This window comes from Phoxinus phoxinus (genome assembly GCF_949152265.1).
Source record: "Phoxinus phoxinus genome assembly, chromosome: 5".
NCBI lineage: Eukaryota > Metazoa > Chordata > Actinopteri > Cypriniformes > Leuciscidae > Phoxinus > Phoxinus phoxinus.
Genome location: NC_136880.1, coordinates 4040227 through 4063133, shown reverse-complemented (window position 1 = coordinate 4063133; position 22907 = coordinate 4040227). Strand labels below are relative to the sequence as shown.

Below are 22907 nucleotides of genomic sequence, written 5' to 3'. Positions count from 1 at the left end.
AAAAAATTCTGACTAACCAACACATTTTTGAACGGCAGTGTACATTCAGTAGGTTATTATTTATTGCAATATAAACACTGTCCGAGTGATCAACAAGATATCTCTTCATTTACCAGTCGAAGACGGAGCAACTTTCTGCTCTTATGTTTACTCCGTGCACTGTCAAGGTCTTCATCGTGTTTGTCGTGGTACCGTCTTTGCAGCAATTATTTTACCGCAAACTGCATCGCGTGCTGTTGGCATCGAGCCTGGAGAAATGTCGCCACACTTTTGATCGACTTTTCCACATCTTTAAGGTATTATGTGTGTGTGCTCGCGTCTCATATGAATATGTGCGCGGAGAGTTTGTGTGTGTGTGTGTGTGCTCGCGTCTCATAAGTATGCGTGTCGAGAGTTTGTGCGTGCGCGCGCGCGTCTCATATGAGTGTGCGCGGAGAGTCCCGCGCGTTTCGTGTGAAGAGAGTTTGCGTGTATGTGCGTGAGCGACTTTATGTGTGTCGTTGTGCATTTCATATGTATTTGTTTGAGCACTGACGTTGACGAGTTAACTCCTTAGGTATCGAAATCTGGAACCGAACAACATGTCATGTTTCGATACTCGATAGTATCGAGGCAATTCGGTCGGTACCTAAAAAGTATCGAGACTCGGTACCCAGCCCTAGTCCTGCACGAGAAAGTCTGGTTGTAGCAGTTCTGGCCTTCTAGAAGCTTTTGCCCCTTCAATGATTCTCGATGTGTGACTTTAACTGTAGTGCAGTATATTGCTTTCTTAGACACTTTTTAAAAATGATCTAGCTGGGGGGTCTTGAAAGATAAAATCGAGTCTGCAACTTCATCTTCTTCATTTATGACAGGACTGAGACGAAAACAGGACATGAGAGCTGGTCAAGATTTTCCAGAAATTAAAATTTCACCTATCCAAGTCCTGCAGCTGCTTGGTAGTGCATTACATATGTCTTCTTTCAATTTTGAAAAAAGACGCAAAGACGTTAACCCCGTCATCTCTTGAAGTGCCTCAATGGATTTCCAACCCCTCTCATCCAGGAGATGTCCAAGTTTCTGAACACCATTCCTCACCAAACATCTCCTCACGCTCACGGAGGACAACAGTCTAGTCTGGACCATTGGGTTGAAAAACAACGGTTCCTCTGAATAGTGATCGACCGATATATCGGCCGGCCGATACATCGGGCCGATATTTGCGTTTTTTACGGCGTTTTTTTAATATCGTTTTTATATCGTTTTTTACGATATTTGCGTTTTTTACGGCTGCTGCGTTCGCCGATATTTCTTTTCCCGGCATTATTTACAGACAGGCGTCCACAGGCAGCTCTGTGTTGCTGGAGGCGCTGCACTGCCCCTCCCCCACTAGCAGAGCGCTGGAATCTGCTCTTCAAGACAACGATAAGTTTTAAACTTGACTTGGCTGAAATATTGCCATACACTTTGAAAGTGGGACACGTTGCTCTATATGTGCTTGCAACTATAACTAAGCAAGTTTGTGGGTCCAAATGGAAAACGCGAATGCCTCTATAAAACTGCTTGTCATTGTATTTAGGGAGCTGCAAATAGCTAAATTGTAGGCTATAGGCTATTCGTATGCATACGGTAGCTGTTACGAACACTGGTCATATATAGGATTAAATAATGCAGACGTTGTTCCGTGGTATTTGTGGGAGTTTTTTTCAGCGACCACCTGGCTGGGGTTTGGACGCATACGTGTCTCTCCAGTGTTTCCCACACAGACTAATTTGTGGCGGTGCGCCACAGAATCAACACCGGACGCCACATATTGCGTTTTTTGGCGGTCGCCAAAGCTAATTTTTATTCCGCCAAAGCCTTATTTGATCGGTGAGTGATGTATGATTGACTGCTGCTGCGCTTGTGACAGGTCGCATGTTACTGAACGACCAGAGAGAGAGAGAGAGAGCGCCCCTCCTCCGGCCGCGTGCGCGCATTCTCACCGTCTTAAAACCTATGCTCCAAACGGTCTTGCTCTCCCTCGCGCATATTAATCCAAAATCAATTGAGAATTGACATGATGGTAAAAGGTCGGAAGACCGAAGTTTCATGTGGAGCATTGGGAGATTTTTTTTCCCTGAATTACCGCTTGGTGTGAGAATTGTGCTAAAAAAATGATCCTCTAAAAAGCGTTCTGCGCATTCAGCTGACACAAAACACACTCAATAAACCCAAAAACCTATCCAGTGATGAAATGTTTTCTGTGTTGACCCAAATCTTGAGCGATGTCATAAACTGCCGGGATAATCAAACAAACGCGTACACGTCCGCTAATGACTCCTCCGATTCCTTTTTATGAATGGTTAAAACAACTGATCTATCCAACACTGAACTCACCAGAAGTCTGAATCAGTGTAGGCTATGACAAATACTTTACAATAAAGCTACATTTATTAAACTCTAGTTAACTACATTAGTTATTATTAAACTGCACTTCTACAGCATTTATTAATCTTTGTTAATGTCACCATTTATAGTAGCCTTATTAAATCAAAAGTTGTATTTGTTAACATTAGTTAGCCTAATGCACTGTGGATAACATGAACAAATGAACAGCTGTATTTTTATTAACAAAGATTAATAAACAATAGGCTACAGTAACAAATTTAGCTATTACTCATTTTTAATTATGCTTAAATAGGCTAAGTATTTTCAGCACTGAACTCTTTTTTTACTTGTTAGGGTTAGCACAGGTTACCCTCACCTGTTTTTACTATTTGTTAAATAGTTTTTAGTTCAATAAATGTTCCTTTTTTAAATTGAGACTTGTAACATTTGTTATCATCATGATAATTGTGTCAATTTTATGATGTAAATTGAGGGAGCAAAAGCAGTATCGGCTCCAAATATCGGCTAAGGCTGATGAAAAAAAATCGGTATCGGCATCTGCACTAAAAAAATCCATATCGGTCGATCTCTACCTCTGAAGTCCAATGTCCTTGGTCACCCATATCTCGCTCCACTCTAAGCACAGTTCTCCATGTCTGGAGCATAGACTTATAAAAAGGTGGAAGCTCTGACAGGCTTACTTCCTCGAGTTTCATTAAAAACAGGTGTCTATCAAATCCAAGTCCTCCTGCCCGCTTCAAAAACGCACTTGCAGTTTTGGCCCAAACCACATCAGTTTTGTAGAGAAGTCTCTGCACAGCTTGAATCCTAAAGGCCCGGATCCGACTCCTCACATCCACCAAGCCTTGACCGCCCTCTTGAACTGGTAAGTAAAGGGCAGCTGCACGGATCCAGTGCTGTCCACTCCAGAAAAAATTAATAAATGTCCTTTGTATCATAGAAATAAGTTCCTCAGGAGGCTCCATAGTTATAGTCCTGTGCCACAACATCGACGCAGCGAGATTATTGACAACCAGAGCTCTCCCCCTATAGGACAATTGTGGCAATAGCCATTTCCATTTCGACAATTTAGCAGACACCTTCTCCAGCAGACCCTCCCAATTTTTCCTTTGAAACTGGTCATTCCCCCAAAAAACTCCTAGTGTTTTCAATCCGTCCTTTCTCCACCGTAACCCACCCGGGAGTTGAGGAAACCCAGTACCTTCCCACCTACCAATTATAAACCCTTCACTTTTAGACCAATTAACTCTAGCAGAAGAGGCTTTTTCATATATGTGACCCGTCACGGAAAGTAGGGACACAAGTCGGCAGCACAACTTTCGAGCAAAATGAGAAAGAAGCGTTTTTTTTCTAAATGGGTGATTTTCGCTTTTTTGCTGAATCTGTTAGTTGAGATCACGAAGAAGCCTCTCCATGTTTTAGATATCAGTATTGGTATATTTAAAAGTGTACATTTGTAGGTTGAAATCGGCTTGTTTTGTGAGATTCTAGCTCGCAGTAGGGGCGTGTCATTGTCTGTGTGTATTTCCATACTGGATAAGCCGGCTTTTGTTTCTTTTGTTATTGCCCCCGGCCTCCAAGGGAACAGCGTGGTAGGACTGGGCGATATATCGATATAAAAAATATATTGATATATTTTTAAATGGGATATGGAATTAGACCATATCGCATTAATCAATATAGTTCATATTTGCGCAGTGATCCTTGCTACAAGCAGTCTGAGTGCTTTTGTAGCAGTCAGCGTCTCAACAGCCCAGTGTACAACGCGACAAATACTCACATTAAATGTTTACGCAGAGGAACAGGACACTGCAGTTCTCAAAAATTCATTATTTGCATGTGCTTTAAAGCCTTGCCGGTTAAACATGTCATTCGCTGCTGATGCGCTGTTCTAACATGCGCTTATCTGAGCGCAAAAACCCGATGCGCGCATGCACTAAAAGCCTGTCTAACAGCGCCTGGATACTGGACTTGGACTAAGTTATCTTTCGAGTCTTTTTGAGCTAATACTGTCAAATACACTCAAGGTTTACATAAAGAAAGATGGTTATGTCCAAACTGAAAGCAAACCGAGAGAAATCTGCCTTTCATATGCGTACATATTAAACGCGCGCTTTCAGGTCTTAAAGAGACAGTAGCCCTAATAATAAACATGATGCCGCTTGTCCTTAACGGGATTGTTCACCCAAAAATAAACATTTTGTCATTCTTTACTCACTCTAATGTTGTTCCAAACCTGTATTAATTTATTTCTTGTGCTGAACACAAAAGAAGATATTTTAAAGAATGTGGGTAACCAGATAGTTGCTGGTCCCCATTGACTACCATAGGAAATAAATATAGAAGTCACTGGGGAACATCAACTGTTTGGTTACCCACATTCTTCCAAATAACTTCAACAGAAGAAAGAAACTTATTCAGGTTTAAAACAACTTGAGAGAGTAAATGATGACAATTAAAAATTTGGGGATAACTATCTATTTAATGTTAATAAAACAACAAAACACAGAGGACATCACACACATACTTTAATAGTAACTTTAATAAGAATCAATGTATAATTTATACAGTGAAGTCCATATTTGGCTTTGACTGAACATTTGCTCTCACTTTGTGGGAAAAATATCGGGATATATATCATATATCGATATTCAGCCTAAATATATCGGGATAAGACTTTTGGTCCATATCGCCCAGCCCTACAGCGTGGTTACTTATTATGCAGCGCTCTAGTCGGCTCTATCTAATATCAAAAGAGTTGCCTATACAGTTTTATTGGTAGATGCTAAGAGACATTTATTTATATATTACCTGTTTGCAAACTTTTTTTTTCTTTGATGGCACATTTTCCTGACCTTTTTGCTCCCCCCTGTGCTTTACAGCTTTACATGGGGGAGCTTTACAGGGTGGCTTATCTAAATGAGATGTAAATGAGCCCTATTGTCACTCCCAGCAGCAGAGAGAGGTGAGAACTGCAATCTTTAGAGGCAGATTTCTCCACTTTTAACTTTTTTGAGTGCCTACCTTCAAATGGCCATAACTTCTCCAAATATTATCAGATTTCTATGTGTTACACATCGTAGGAAAGCTTGGAGACTACACTTTCAGAATATGTGAATAACTCAAAATGCCCCAGTACCGACTTGTGTCCCTACTTTCCGTGATCGGTCACATATTCTTATAGTTTGGTTTAAAGTTGTAATGTCCTTTTGACTTTTGCTAAAAACACTAATGTCATCTGCATACGCAGATAAAAATAATTTCGAATCATCATTTGAATTAGGAATTGCAACTCCAAGATTCCTCCTCAGCCTGCACAACAAAGGTTCAATAACCAAGCTGTATAATTGCCCGGAAAGTGGACATCCTTGTCTAATGCCTCTCGACACAGAAATTGGTTCACTTAATCAACCACCGGCTTTCACCATAACAGAAACATTACAATACAACAACCGAATATAGGATATAAATCTGTCACCAAACCCAAAATACTTTATCACATTAAAGGTGCCATGTGTAATTGTCTGGCAAAAAAAAATCAAGTCATACTCCACATTCCATACCAGATGGGGGCAGTATACCTCACATATCAAAATATGTGATGTAGGATATGGTATTTTATAAATCACACACTATAAATATGATAAAGAAGCAGAAACAGATAGTTGCAGTAAAGTAAGATATTTTAATAAGTTGAAGAAACAATAATGATTTGTGACACACACACACACACTCGATTTGCGCATCGCCATCATGTGTGTATTACAGGTAACGTTATTACATTGCTTCCTGATATCACGTGCGCAAACACAAATAACCTATATTTATATATATATATATATATATATATATATATATATATACTACAGGGCCGTTGAATGCTTGTATCTGATAACCGTGAAGCTCTTGTAATTATTACTTTACCCAACCTCTCCATGTCGAGTGATGCAGTAAACATCAGACAGCGCACGTGAACCGATCATCTCTACTATAGTAAAAAAAACACGAACACTGTTGAAAGATACAGTAGGCTACAAATGACCTGTTCGCGCCACAAATTGTTCTCCGTCCTTAGCGACCGAGTCATTGAATGTGAAACAGCGGCTGCTGTCGTCAGCGAGCAGCACTCTTCAGACAACGAGGGCGCGCGCGCCGTGTTGATACCTCCATTTCAGTTTCTCCAACCCGCGCAGTGCGGCGGTCAGAACACGGAGACCATTCTGCCCTATGCGTGCGAAAGCATGGGGAGCGATCCCGGGCGTGTCAGAATGGGTGCTGAACGTTGTAAAACAGGGCTATGCGCTGCAGTCCGCTCGCCGTCCCCCGCGCTTTCGAGCCCGGACCGTGACGAGCGGTCCTTTTCTTATCTGATTTCTGCGGTGGTTGTAGGGGTCTCTTGCCAAAGGCTTCAGCCATCCTTCCGCTCTCTTCCCTGAATTGAACTGAAGTGGGCTGTACTTTCCACACGATATACATCACGTTCAAGTACGCCCACAAGCCGTGCGAGTTATTCGTGTATTGCAGGTTGGCTGGTGGTTATGTGCCCCGCATACCGCCTCCCATGGCCGAAACTGGTATTACGACACCTGTCGGGCCGTGGCTAGTTATGCTAATGCTAATTAAGGTTGATATCTCTGCAGCACTATAACTTGACATTTTTTTAATGACATCATTGCCCTTATTTCTTCTCATTCTTTTGATGCGTGTAGCTCATTTTTTGGATATTTTTACCTCAATTTTTTTACACATGGCACCTTTAAACAGATATTGATGATCAACACGATCAAAAGCTTTTTCTTGATCTAGTGACAGAACTCCAAAATCAACATGATAAAACTGATTAATATGAATTAAATTAGGGGTGTGCGATATTACGATTAAAATGTCTCCACGATCTGCTTTTGAAGAAATATCGTAGGATCGTCCATTTTATCAGTTTGCATTTCTGGCGCCTCCGTCTCAACATACTGTACAGCGCGACGTATATCCACATGAAATGCAGAGGAACAGGACACTGTAGTTCATAAAAATTAATTATTTGCATGTGCTTTAAAGCCTTGCCGGTTAAACATGTCATTCGCTGCTGATGCGCTGTTCTAACGGGCGCTTTTCTGAACGCAATACACCCGACGCGCGCACATGCACTAAAAGCCTGTCTAACAGCACCCGTTACTGAACTAAGTTATCTTTCGAGTCTTATTGACTCTTATTGAGTCTTATTGTCAAATACACACAAGGTTTACATAAACAAAGTTGGTTATGTCTAAAGTGAAAGAACAATAGAAAAAATGAAGAAAAAATCTGCTTGTCAAATGCGTGTAGACTCGTTGCGCGCAGATCTTAAAGAGACAGTAGCCCTAATGGTAAAGCTGCCGCTTGTCCTTAAAGGGACAGTTACCCAAAAATAAAAATTGTGTCATTATTTACTCACTCTCTAATGTTGTTCCAAACCTGTATTAATTTATTTCTTGTGCTGAACACAAAAGAAGATATTTTAAGGAGTGTGGCTAACGGTTGCTGGTCCCCATTGATTACCATAGTAGGAAAAAACTATTATGGAAGTCTCTGGGGTACATCAACTGTTTGTTTACCCACATTCCTCCAAATAACTTTTATTTTCAACAGAAGAGGGAGACTTATTCGGGTTTAAAGCGGCTTGAGAGAATTTAAATTTTTGGGAGAACTATCCCTGTTAATAAAACAACAAAATACAAAGAGCATCTCACTCACTCTTGACTGAGAACTTTAATAGTCGCTTTAACCTTTATGCCTCATTATATATTTTACGACGTTGAGTGCATTAAGGGACAAAAATGTCCACTCTAAACACTGCCATAAAACAATTATATATTTAAATTTTTTTCCACTTTCACTGAGTTAAATATTTTAACCAACATCAGTCCTGAAAATAACTACCAAATATTTATTTAATTTTCAGAATTTTAACCCCTTAAATGCCATTTGTTTACATGATGCCACTGTTTTTATCGATGGAAAAAACATAAAAAAATTTAAAACAATTGTGTACTACATGCTAGGTGGATTTCTTGGGAGGGAATTATCACAGCCTGGTATATGTCCATGATTAGCAGCAACATTGATTTTTATGCATTTTTACTTTTTGTGTTATGTCAGATAAATAAATAAAATCACACTTAGCGCATTAAGGACCAAAAATGGTCACATATTAAACACTGCCTAAAATATTATATATTATTATTATTTTCCACTTTTACTAAGTTAGATCTTTTAACCAGCATCAGTCCTCATCATAACTACCAAATATTTATTTAATTTCAGGATTTTAACCCTTTAAATTCCAGTTTTGGTGACGATACCATCAATTTGTATAAGAGGAAAAAACACAAAAATGTAATTATTTTCCATACACTAAATGCAAAGTGAAAACCTTGGCTTTGGATTATCACAGTCTTGAATATGTCAAAGATTAACAGCAAAATTATTTTTGGTGCATTTTTATTTTTTGTGCTATGTCAGATTTTTTTCCAAAATCACATATAGGCGTTAAGGACAAACTTGATCCTATTTAAACCCATTAAAATAAAAACATTTGAACCCACTGTCATAATATCATAAAATCATAATTTCTATTCAAATATCCTGTCATGACCAAGCCTTGGGGTAAAATATTTACTTTTTACTGTTTTCCACCAGTTGGTTAGCCTGGCTAACGTGGAACCACATGTTCATTTTCTCGTATTTGAGGCGTGGTTTACGAATGCCCAGAGCCGTTTATTGGGTGCTACGAAGGTCTATCAAATGCGCCTGTACGTAGCTCATAGCCAATCATTTCGATTATACCAGATGACGTATGTAGAGCGACAGAAATTCGACAAGGAAGACGACGATGGGTCATATTTATGTGTACACGATGGTGTTCAGCGACTATTGCCTAGGGTAGAAGGTAAATCTGCAGTGCACATGTTGACATAAACAAACTGCTTCGGTGTGTCGCATAGACGTCGTCATCGTCTTGCTGCTCCCTCCCCGTTCTGTGATTGGTCCCCTCGCTGAGGCGAAAATCTAGTCCATGGTATCCAGGCTTAGCCTGGTAATACCAAACTCGGCTACTTCGCTTTGCTTCATAGACAGAGTCTAGCATGGCATCATTGAAAAGTGTTTTCTTTATCGCGGGGGGCGCTCGTCTGAAGTATAAAATCATTGGTTACCCGTAAGCCAATCACATAACGTTTGGTTATGACGTGTGTTATGCGCCAGCTCAGCAGCATCGAACTGCCACTGTAAACACATTATAAATAATGCGAAAACGAAACCATCGAGAGAAATACCGGAGTGAACATACGGTCGTTTTCGATTTCCCCAATCTCAAACTCGGCGCTTAGTGTCTACGTCACGGCTCTCAGCCCGCCCTCTGTTCGTTGATTGGCCGGCTGTTTTCAGGCCGGAGGAAAACTGAGAGACATGTCGATGTCTCAGACTAAGTACAGAAGCGAAATGAAATTGAGCGGAAGTACGAAGTCTGACGTAGTCAGGCTAATCCAGGCTGCCTAGCAGCATGAATAAAATCGAGCTGCGCGCAAGGCAGCATGGGGAAACCCAGGCTACCAGTTGGTACCATTTTTCATATAATTGACATAATGCAAACATCTGCAGTATTGCAAACATTTTCCTGATTTCTACTAGGTGACTATAACCTGTGCCTGTCTCCCTACACATCAAAATTTGCTCTAGAAAGAAAGCAAAACTACAAGATCACAATGAACATGAATTTTAATTTTTCTAAATTCTATTGAACACACACACATACACGCCTACACACACATCCTACACCACCGACACACACACACAGAGAGAGGGAGAGAGAGAGAGAGAGTATAGACCGAAAGGGTAAAATATGACCTTCAGGATATTATGATTTTTGTCACTCTCCTAAACACCATGTATTATATTTAGGCCCTACACACACACACACACACACACTTTTGTCAACGCAGACACACATTGCTCTCAGACATCCACACCAACTCAGAAACATAATTTTAGATCATTGAGCCATTAAAATCCTTCAATAGTGCCCCTAGTGGAAACCAGGAAAATAACGTGAATTTACCCCTATAGGGAATACCTATGTAGTGACGTCATCTGGTGGAATACACTATATAATGCAAATATAATGCTTTTGCTTCAAAATGAAAGGATGTTTCAACATAAGTCATGATTCATGTATTAATGACGGCCACGGCTTTAAACAACGTTTTAATGGGTTTCAATGGGCCATTTTTGGTCATTATGGTGCTAGGTGTTCCTATTTGATCTACACAGTGTGTGTTATACATATTATGCAACATGGGATCAAAATTTGTAAATTTATCCAAAAAGTCACAATTTTGCCAAATTACATACCATTTGCATTAAACCAGCCAAAATGATCAAAGAAATTAAACTGAAAATGACCAAAAATGGCCTAATGCAGCATGAAGGTTAATAAGAATCAATGTAAAATTTATACAGTGAAGTCGATGTTGTGTTTTAATTTCATATTTGTTCATTTAATTACTTTCTTCAATGCTGTTAAATACACCTGTAGCTGAAAAAAGCACTGTTTATTTAATTTGTATATTAAGTTGTGTATGTGTATCTTTGTTCTTAATTTTTAATAACAAAGAAAATTACAAAGATTTTTTATCTTCGCCACTTTGGCCTAAATGTCTGCCATTCTTTTTTATTTTATATTTTGTTACCTAAGGCTTTGTTTTTAAAATAGGGACATTAGTTTGGCTGTGATGCTCAGTCACTTGCAAAATAGTAAAACCAACATGAAAAGGAATCGTGATAAAATCGTGAATCGTGATTTTCCTGAAAAAAATCGTGATATGATATTTTTGCCATATCGCCCACCCCTAGTGTTAAATAAAGATTTGGTATTTGTTGCAGCATTCCCAATGATGCTTGAGTAATAGATTTTACGTGCAGTATTTAGAGCAGAATGGTAGGCAGCCTGTTGCTAAGAGTAATAGTGGTAGGTTTTACAATAGCCTAATAGTACCATCTTTTTTATCTGACCACCAGTATATCTCCGTAGCTGTTTCTGTCCTGTCTACTTGTTGGCATCCTTCTGTCTTCGAGAGACAATGGTTTAGAATCTGCACCCAGGTCAGTCTGTGGTTTGGTTGCAGACTCTGCTATGACTGTAGAGTCCGATACGGGAGTGACAGCACCGCTGGCACTTGCTGCAAGTGTAAGCAGTGGTGGTGTCAGTTGGGGCAAGCTGAACGCTTTGCTGCCGACGGGTCCTCTTCTCCTCCCACTGCATTGCTCTTTTTTCTTCGGCTAGAAGGACACTGGTCTTAACGGTGTCACTGCTTCCAAATCAGCTGGGCAGATGCTGCACGCTTTCAAATCTCGCTTGCAGGCGTCCTTTTAGCGCAGGGTTGGCCGTCCAGTTGGTCGTGTTCCTGTGGCAAGCTCCCCGTACAGAACGTCCTTTGGGATACGACCGTCATCCATCCTGCACATGTGGCCAAGCCAGCGCAGTCGCCTCTGTGTGAGGATGGTGAACATACTTGGCATACCTGCCTGAGCCAAAATGGCTCTGTTTGTGATACGATCCTGCCAGGTGATGCTCAGGAGTCGTCTGAGGCAGCGCATATGAAAGGCATTGTAGCAACAGTGACTCTGACATCTGGTGGGATTAGGGAATCTGATTCTCTAATACCCTTCATTCGTTGTGTGACCAGACGAGAGCGTCGTCTCTTTCGTCCATTCCAACACACACACACACAAAGAGACACGTAATGTGACACCCCCCCACATTCCTCACACCCGGACACCCACGTCTCCAGAGAGACACGCACACACACACAAACGTTTCCTTAAACGAATCATATTTAAAACATTACCAAATGTATTCTGTGTTGCCATTTATATGTCATGACAGGTTTGGGATTTAATGTAAGTTTTAATGTGTACTAATCAAAATCTAAATGCTTCTAATCTGTATATTTTATGTAACTTTGTTATTCCTAAACGTAACCTGAATGTGTTTGATACCATTTTAAATCTTGAGACCTAACAGAGTTGAATCTCGATAATAGACTGCAATGGTATGATTATTTCGATATGAATTCTTTCCAGTCATAGAAATGACTAGTCCCGGAGCTCTGTCATAAATCTACACAGCCATGCTCTTCTGACCAGACAAAGAGAGTTTCCCGCTTTCGAATCACTGAAGGTGATTGGACCATCCGCCATGAGAAGGCGTTACCCTTACATTTCTTTAAAAAACCTTAAAACATTAAACTCGTTAGAGTTGGATACTTGCAAAGTTCGTTTGTGTGCACGAGCTGTGTCCAGCCTGCGCGTGTTCTCGGAGCAGAGTGCGCACGCTCGTGTTTGCGGGGCGCGCTTGTCCGCGGGAGATTCAAAGAAGACCTCTTTTGGAAGTGATATGTTACTGAAGGAATTCCGGCTTCGTTCGTTCGACTCGTAGGTGTATCTCTTACAGAAACAGTGGATTCTCAGTGAAAAGAAAGATGAAAAGTGATAGTAGCCTAATGATGATGAAAAAAGCAGGTATAACTGAGTTGTCAAATGGAGAGGAAGATGAAAGTGATGAAGATTCATCTGATTCCAGTAGTGTTTATTCTCAGTCGGATTATCGTATTCGGGGTTATGATGTTCAAAACATTAAACAGTTTCTGAGAATTACAAAAAATAAGCGGAATGTAAATGTTGAAAATCATTTCCCGAATGCTCAGTTATTTGTGGAAAGATCGGAGTTTAATGAGCGAGGGGTGTTTTACTGATAGAGAGGTGTACCGACTGAAGAAAATGGTGAGGGAAATTGGCATAGAAGTAGGCAGCAATGATGGTGTTTTATCTATTGGATTCCATGGTCCCTGCTGTAATGCTTGTATGGGGCTTATTTTTGTCGTTTTATATTATCAAGCATGAGTAACATCAATATTGCATCTCTGAATGTGAATGGTGCAAGGGATAGTAAAAAAAAGGGCAGAGATTTATGAGTTGGTATAACAAAAACATTTTGATGTTGTGTTACTTCAAGAGACCCATAGCGACGTACAAAATGAATAATGTAGAAACTTATTACACTGGTCAACCGTGGAGTGAACAATGGCATTGGAGTGAACAAAGATTATCAACAGTCTTAAATAGGGGTGTGCGATATTACGATTTTTTATCGTGGACGATTAAAATGTCTCCACGATCTGCTTTTGAAGAAATATCGTAGGATCGTCCATTTTATCAGTTTGCATTTCTGGCGCCTCCGTCTCAACATACTGTACAGCGCGACGTATATCCACATGAAATGCAGAGGAACAGGACACTGTAGTTCATAAAAATTAATTATTTGCATGTGCTTTAAAGCCTTGCCGGTTAAACATGTCATTCGCTGCTGATGCGCTGTTCTAACGGGCGCTTTTCTGAACGCAATACACCCGACGCGCGCACATGCACTAAAAGCCTGTCTAACAGCACCCGTTACTGAACTAAGTTATCTTTCGAGTCTTATTGCGCTAATACTGTCAAATACACACAAGGTTTACATAAACAAAGTTGGTTATGTCTAAAGTGAAAGAACAATAGAAAAAATTAAGAAAAAATCTGCTTGTCAAATGCGTGTAGACTCGTTGCGCGCAGATCTTAAAGAGACAGTAGCCCTATTGGTAAAGCTGCCGCTTGTCCTTAAAGGGACAGTTACCCAAAAATAAAAATTGTGTCATTATTTACTCACTCTCTAATGTTGTTCCAAACCTGTATTAATTTGTTTCTTGTGCTGAACACAAAAGAAGATATTTTGAGGAGTGTGGCTAACCGGGCGGTTGCTGGTCCCCATTGACTTCCATAGTAGGAAAAAAACTATTATGGAAGTCACTGCGGTACATCAACTGTTTGTTTACCCACATTCCTCCAAATAACTTTTATTTTCAACAGAAGAGGGAGACTTATTCGGGTTTAAAACGGCTTGAGAGAATTTAAATTTTTGGGAGAACTATCCCTGTTAATAAAACAACAAAATACAAAGAGCATCTCACTCACTCTTGACTGAGAACTTTAATAGTCGCTTTAATAAGAATCAATGTAAAATGTATACAGTGAAGTCGATGTTGTGTTTTAATTTCATATTTGTTCATTTAATTACTTTCTTCAATGCTGTTAAATACACCTGTAGCTGAAAAAAGCACTGTTTATTTAATTTGTATATTAAGTTGTGTATGTGTATCTTTGTTCTTAATTTTTAATAACAAAGAAAATGACAAAGATTTTTTATCTTCGCCACTTTGGTCTAAATGTCTGCCATTCTTTTTTATTTTATATTTTGTTACCTAAGGCTTTGTTTTTAAAATAGGGACATTAGTTTGGCTGTGATGCTCAGTCACTTGCAAAATAGTAAAACCAACATGAAAAGGAATCGTGATAAAATCGTGAATCGTGATTTTCCTGAAAAAAATCGTGATATGATATTTTTGCCATATCGCCCACCCCTAAATTAAATCTCGTAATAAAAAAAGATTATCCATTATAGATCTTTCAGCTATACAATACGTTTGATCATTATGAACCAACAAGTCTAAACAGCGTTTAAGTCTATTTGATAAAAATTTGGAAAATATTTTGTAATCAGAACATAATAATGATACTGGGGTGTGTTTCCCGTACAACTATATATCTCACTGCTTAACTACCATAGTACGATGCATCGTTGGAGAAATCAACTATCTAGTCACGATTGTTTCCTCAAACCGTATGTCGCAATGTATCGTTCAACCACGTTGGTTTATGACGTCTCGCACGTGGTGGACTAATAACTTATTTTTAAAAAATCTGTTTGAGATCGAATTAACGCTAGATTTTGTCATATAAGTTACAGACATGGCATCTGAAGAGCATTTCTAATTTTTCTCAGTTATTTTGCTTTATTACCAGACTCAATATTTGGCTCGTTCTTACATAGTAGAGCACGTTTGCACATGCGCAGTCTTCAAAAACGGTGCTTTAAATCTCTTGACAAACTAAAAGACGTAAATTACATTTGTTTGTATTCTAAATAAATAACACGGGTTGTACTGAATGTCAGCTTGCTTATTTTGCTAAAGATAAGGATTTATTCAGTCTATATCTCATGTAAACTAGAAAATATGCTTCTAACCACAGCTCGAGAGCTGTCGCTCCAACCACACAAGTTTGCGATGCTGTTTGCGAACATTCGTTGGAACGATGGTTTCGGGAAACACCAAATCGTTGAACTATGCTGATAACGACGAAACTTGCGACCATAGTTGGTTAACGATGCTTTCGGGAAACGCACCCCTGGTCTCCAGTTTTTAAGAAGCCCCAAGTCCCCTTTCTTTGGAAGCAGCGACAAGACTGCTCTACGGCAACTTATGGGAAGAGTTTCGATTCAAATGCAGTCCAGCAACACTTCATAAAAATCTTGTCCAATTATTTCCCAAAACTGTTGATAAAAGTCTATAGGTAGTCCATCAATCCCAGGAGAAACGCCAGTGAGCAACTGGCGCATTGCTTCTGTGAGTTCTTTAAAGGTGATTAAATTGTCCAGTACTTTTTTCTGTTCATCCTCAAGCTGAGGTTATTCCTTTAGCAAATCATCCACACTTTCAGTATCACAGCTCTCAGCACTGTATAACTGTTAATAAAAATCTCTTGACAACTTTCTTATTTCAACTGGATTTGATGTTACTGATCCATCCTGACGACGAAGATGACACATCTACTTTTGATTAACACATTTTTTTTCAAGATTAAAAAAGAAAGCACTTGGAGCATCCATATCTTTGATAGTGCAAAATCTTGCCGTTATCAAAGCCCCTTTGGCCTGCTCTTGTAGAAAATAATTCAGTTCTTTTTTTTTTTTCTCTATGCATCACAATGTACACCTTCATTATTAGTTACAAGATTTTTTTTCCAACTCAATGTCCTTTTGTAGAGTTTTAACTGTTGTTTTGACCGTAGTAGATGTATGGAAAGCATAATTCTGACAAAATAATCTTATATTCGCCTTTCCCACATCCCACGATTGACAACGATTCTCAAAAAAATGCTTCTTCAACTTCCATTCACTCCAAAACACTTTAAAACTCTCACAGAAAAAAAAAGCATCATGTAATAATTTAACATTCAAATGCCAGTAATAATTAGATCTTAATGTCTTCTTTATATTTAAAACCAAAGTGATCATATGGTGGTCTGAAAACACGTTTGGAAAAATACAAGCATCAATTACTCTATTATTCCACATTTCTTTCATATAAAACCTACCCAATCTTGCACCCCAAAATCTATTGTCACACACTTTCAACCATGTATACTGTTTCACACCGATATTTCTTGTTCTCCATACATCTGTTAATTGAAATTCATGCATAACTTTTAACAGTGTGCTACTTGATTGACTATGAGGCTCTTCCCAATTTCGGTCCACTGTAAAATCTGTTGTGCAATTCCAGTCCCCTCCAATTACAAGACACACTGAATCATAATACTTCTGGATGGCATTTAATAATTTCAAAAATATATATTGTCGCTCAGGACCACTATTGGTGGAATAGACATTAACAAACACAAACATATTTCCCTCATACTCAATTTCTATTAGCAATAATCTACCTTCAACAATCTGTTCCACTTTTAAAATGTTAACATTCATGTTTGCAGAAAATAAAATAGCCACTCCAGCAACATGTCCCATGGCTCAAAACAAACTTGCCTTCCCACCACATACCCCATTCAATTTCATTATCCTTATTAGTATGCGTTTCTTGTAAAAAATAAACATGAACCTTTTTAATTTTAAGAAATTTTGAAACCACTGCTAATTTACCCCTGTCTCTTCCCCCATTAATATTAAGAGAGCCCACCCTCAAATTATCCATGTAAGAAGAGAAAAATAGAGTAGAGATAGACAGCACAGTATAAACAGCACAGTATAAACAGCACAGTATAAAAACCACCACGTGAGATTTATTCATCTTGATATCTTAGAGAAACAAATTTATCTTTTCGCAGTTTTGTTACCATCTTCTTTAATCAAAATCTTTTCGTCTTATCCAAAACCTCATAGCTAACCGTTCTCTGCAACAACAACACTGTCGCAATGAATTTATCAGTGTCCGGAAAAAAATCTGTCACATCAACAGTCTTACCAAATGTCGAATCTAGGAAATCATGTATCTCTTGTAAAGTGTACACTTCTCCAACTATCTGTGAGCCCATATCAGAAATCTCGGAAATCATCATCATCTTTTATCTCTGCATCACAACTTTCTTCATCCCTTGATATATCAACATTAGCACTTACCACTTCACAATGAAACTGTTCACTCACATCATCGTTCATTTCACAATTTTCACCTGATTCTGTTTCAGCAACCACCTTCTCATTTTGACCGTTATCAGTAACGCTTTCAGCCTGTTCAACAACTTGCGCGTCCCGCTCCTCCACAACTCGAGGCAGCGCGTCCTCGGAGGCGAATTTTCCGTAACGTGAAAGCCATCGCTTAATTTCTTCATTTGGAATAAATGGAGGCACGTTAGATACCTTAGTAGGAGGTTACCTTAGTAGTTGGCGCAACAAGCGGCGAAACAACAACATACTCTCCACTTACCACAATTCCATTAGTTATCAGGCGGCTAACTTGAACCTCTTCCTTCACAAAAATGACCACGGCTTTGTTCATGCGAGAAGCCGAAGCAATATTCTCGTGCCCGATCTCCTCTCCAACAGCCATTAGCACATCCTCCACAGTCACACCGGTCACATGAACACACCTGACGCCGTGACGAAGGGAAACAGGTGGCGCTGCCCCTACGAAGAGGGACGCCATCCTGGTCCCAAACAAAAACCCAAAAGCACCTCACACAAACTTGATTTTTTTTATTATTTTTTATTATTTAGTGTTATTATAGAAACCGAAAAAAAGAAAATAAAGTATAATATTAGACAGAAAAAGCCCAATAAGTCACCCTCTCCGCGTGGGAACCCTCGTGGGAACCCTACAGTTTATTCTGTAAAGTAACATCATCTTCATCAGCAAATAAAGCAGACAGAGAGAGAGAGAGAGAGAGAGAGAGAGAGAGAGAGACTAAATCGTATATGTAAGTGAAACATGAACTGTTACCTGGCTTATGTATAACGAGTGGTTCTCTACATTATTACAGGACGTTTGCGGGTCAAGAAGTTTCATGGACGCAAACATCCAAAGCGCGCCCCGAAAACCAGCGTCTCAGACAGCGTGCGAATAATGAACTGAGTTATCTTTCAAATCTTGTGTTTGTACGTACACATTCACACAAAATTGGTGTAAAAACGCCCGTCTTGGCCAGTATCCTACAGTAAACACAGTCTGTTATATCTCAACCTAAGTAGACAGTGTATTCTGATGGGGTCCGTGCGTTCGGTCTTAAAGGGACAGCAGTCTAATAAACCTGCTGATGTGTTTTAATGCTAATCAAACAAAGCACAAATAAATTACTCACTGCTCTTGACTAAATAGGCTACCCTTTAGTAACTTTACAAAAAGTCTACATTTAATTAATACAGTAATGAATACGCAGTGTTATTTCACTTTATTCAAATGTCTGTACCTGAAAACTACTGTTAGATCTACCCGAAAAACTGTAAAAACACTGTTTATTTCATTTGTAGCCTTTCTTTCTTATATTGTATTTATTTGTGCTATTTGTAATTTGATTATTTGTTCTTATTTTATTAGTGACTGCTTACTTGTCTTTAATCATGTTTTAAATTCACATTAATTAGACTGGTAGTTTTTGTTGTAGTATCAAAATGTGAATAAAAAATAGATATTTCACTGTTGTCTGAACATGTGAAGCACTGACCCGATCCTCACACTGAGTCCTGCTGGAGCTGCTCTAAATATGTGTTGGGCTATTGAATGACAGATAAAATATGATAGAGCAATAGAGTGAACAGTGTTCAGTAACAGAAGCTCATACAATGCATTTTAGCAGGCTTGATTAAGCATGAAAATAACTGAAGGAAATATATTTTATGAACAAATTAAAGGTCCCATGACATGAAATTTTCACTTTCTGAGGTTTTTTAACATTAATATGAGTTCCCCTAGCCTGTATATGGTCCCCACGTTTCTAGAAATTTCAATTGGTGTAAATCGAGCTTTTGCTATCTTTCTCTGCCTTTCTCTGAGTGGAAGCTCAATTGGGCTGATCTTGAATCTCCTCCTTATGACGTCATAAGGAGGAAATGTTACCTCCCCTTTCTCTGCTTTTCCCACCCAGAGAATATTTCCAGTCCATGAGAAAATGAGCTAGGAAGTAGGAATGCGTGCGCGCGATTTTAGTTTGTCTACGGGAGATATCATGGCTTTTGAGCGAGCAAAGCATAATAATTGCTCAATAATTGGATGTACAAATGAACACTGAATCCTTTTTTTAGTTCCTTCATCCAAGCCCCAGAAGAACCAGTGGATTAATTTCATTTTCTCTGACATTTCACCGACTACTGTTTCCTCAACTTGGGTCAAAACAGAGCTGGCCTCGACGAACGTCTGAAAATACATCGATCGAGCTAACGTTACCAAGCAACACTTTCTGATGTGTAATTGTTCAAGTTCAGACAGGTAATCTTTCTCTCAAAATCGTTCAATACTGCGGTTTATGCCTCAGTAAGTCAAGCCAGTGACTAAAATATAAACTTCACATTGTTTCTATAAGTAGGATGAAAATAATCGTATTTAAATTGTGAATAAATTATATACAGAAAGCGATCAAAGATCAATCTTTCCACACAGCGCGATCGAGTTTATCTGGACACTTGCCAAACTCGTTATGAAATCAATGACGCACGTTACACTGCACATGATCGCTCTTACTGTATATACATCATCGTGTTTGCATTGGTGAAAGCAGAGAGAGTGCAGAAACTGCGTTGCAATGATTAGATCTTCATTCTCGCGATCAACAACAGACTGTCATCTGCTTGCGCAATGCTCATCACGGCAACATTTTATGTGATGGGAATAGATCTAAATACTTTAAAAACTTCTGACGATTTGTTAATCTCGATAGCTGTAATAGAAAAAAACGTATAATAACTGTAGTAAAAGTATTCGAGAGAGTTTCACATGTAATAAGTAGCTATTTCATATGCAAGCATGTCAGCCAATCACAGCAGTGGCCGGTTACACTGAAGACTCACACAGACACGCCCCTTCAAACAGAGCGTTCAAATCAGAGGCTGAAATCGGGCTAGGAAAAATGCCTTTTGTTTCTAAATTATGACTATTTTTTATCTAAAAAACATACTAACATTATAAGGGCAACCCAGGAAACATTATAAAATAATATAATAACCCCATGTCATGGGACCTTTAAGCCATCTAATATAATTTGTATTCTTTTGGTTTCTCTACCCAATAAATGTAATAATTACAAATGCAGTGAAAATACAGGTATCGGTATCTGTACTCGGTATCGGACTCGTTCGGGGGAAAGTGGCATCGCTGCATCCCTAAGAGAGATCTTCATCTTTATTTCACCAGATCACAAAATACTAAAGTGAAAATGTTGCATGACCTCAGACTCACTGTGAGATATTGAGTATAAAGTGTTTTAGTTTAAACTGTTGAAGTGATTTTAAGCATTTTGATTCTTGTATGTGAATGTGACTGACCTCAATCTCTCCAGTTTACAGTGTGAATACTTCAGTACGGCACATAAGTGCTTCACTCCTGAGTCTCCTAGTGTATTCCCGCTCAGGTCCAGATCTCTCAGGTGTGATGGGTTTGATCTCAGAGCTGAAGTCAGGATGAGACTCTGTTTCTCTGTAATTCTGCATCCACTCAGACTGAAGACAGAGAAATAACAATACTTCACATTTATGACGATCATCTTATTGAAGAGTTACATTAGCATTTAGTGTCCAATAGTCTTTTCTGAATCCCAGTCACACTAGTTCTGTGCGCTGGAAGACACTGTTTCTTCTCTTTCATTTGAACTCTTTATTTGACATCTCTCTTCTTTATTCTCTGTTGAAAATGCAGATTTCTGCATGTACACAAGCCAGTATATTGTATTAAACGCTGGAAATTAAACTATTACTATCTAGATCAGTGGTTCCCAAACCTGTCCTGAAGCACCCCCAACACTGCACGGCAGAGAAGGCCCGTGGTAATGGGACAATGAGCTGATGTGATAATGACCTGATCAGTTGAATCAGGTGTGTTTGATTAGGGAGACAAAGAAAATGTGCAGTGTTGGGGGTGCGTCAGGACAGGTTTGGGAACCACTGATCTAGATAAAAAACACAAAAATGTGAGCAATAGGGAAACCCCAGAAAGTGCACTGCTATAATCAATGAAACATAAGATTTTCATATAAATAAACTTCAGTTACACTGTAATTGCTGTACAGTATAATGACACTAACTGTAGTTTCTCCAGCTTGACTTGTGGGTTCATCAGTAGATCACTGAGGTTTTTCACTCCAGAGTCTCCTAGTATATTCCCGATCAGGTTCAGATCTCTCAGGTGTGACGGGTTTGAGTTCAAAGCTGAAGTCACACCAGAATAACCTTCATCTGTCATATAACAGTAGCTTAACCTACATTAGCGGAGAGAGCAGAAAATAAGACAGAAGAAAAGAAAACTGTGTATTCTGTAAAGTCACATCATCTTCATCAGCAAATAAAGCAGACAGAGGAAGAGGGATTACGGATGCACCGATACTGAGCTCACATACTCGTACTCATAAAAATGCTCTGATACCAGAACCGATACCAGGCAACGTGTGTACAGTGTGTGTGTCCAAACAAAGAAACACTGACAACAGAGAGTATAATGGGATAAAAAATGATGTATCTAATTAGTGGAATATTAAAGGAAATATAGTAAGGCCCATATAGCTGTGGTTCCCTTTCGTCCTGGGAACTCCGACGTGTCGTCGGGGGAGTTACCTGACGAATTGGGATCATGCTAGGGAGACCAATTGCCTATGAGTGAATTAAAACGAGCCAATGAAAATTGGCATGCAGGATTTGCATTCCGCAGCCCGCCTACCAGCGCGGGTATAAAAAGGCGGAAGCAACGCATGCATAGTGCTTTTAGCTTCGGAGCCGACCGGTTGTGTCCTCTCTGAGTGAATGAGCTTTAAGATTGTATCTTACGCTCTACGAGTCTGCTGTTTCGGGACGGGATCTCTCTGTGTTGGTGAGACTGCGTTTCCCGAGACCAGGACTCGAGGCCCCGCGCCTCGTTCCTCATTTCCCCTCACAGTCGAGACTGGCAGTAAAATAAGACCAGTCTCCTCCGTCCGAGAGGGTCAGAATGGCAGTGTGCATTGCTTCGGTCTGCAGCTGGGCCCGGAGGCGCAGAGACCAGGACACGAGGAGTCAGGGCCTCGTTCCTCGTCTCTCCCCCTCCCTTCGCCACCGGGCAGCCCGCAGCAGAACGCCCACGGGCCTTCTTTGCCGTCTGCCCCCCGGTGGAAGCGGGTTGATGTCGAGTTCGACGCCCAGACCCCGCTCTGGGTCGCTA

General features: G+C 39.6%; 1 protein-coding gene across 2 annotated transcripts in view; it reads right to left on the bottom strand.

The window, feature by feature from the left end:
* Positions 1 to 21214, bottom strand: part of LOC306998056 (ribonuclease inhibitor-like) — a 28818-nt gene extending 7604 nt beyond the window's left edge. The window contains exons 1-2 of one of the 2 annotated variants that reach the window (XM_079611806.1): positions 21047 to 21214; positions 18000 to 18199 (exon numbers count right to left, since the gene is read on the bottom strand). In XM_079611806.1, coding sequence (XP_079467932.1) covers positions 18000 to 18010 — 11 coding nt within the window. In that variant the 5' untranslated portion in view covers positions 18011 to 18199; positions 21047 to 21214. Of the gene's footprint in view, positions 1 to 17782; positions 17899 to 17999; positions 18205 to 21046 lie in introns of those variants that run through there. The other variant, XR_013797497.1, reaches the window with a different exon arrangement.
* Positions 21215 to 22907: the final 1693 nt, after the last annotated feature.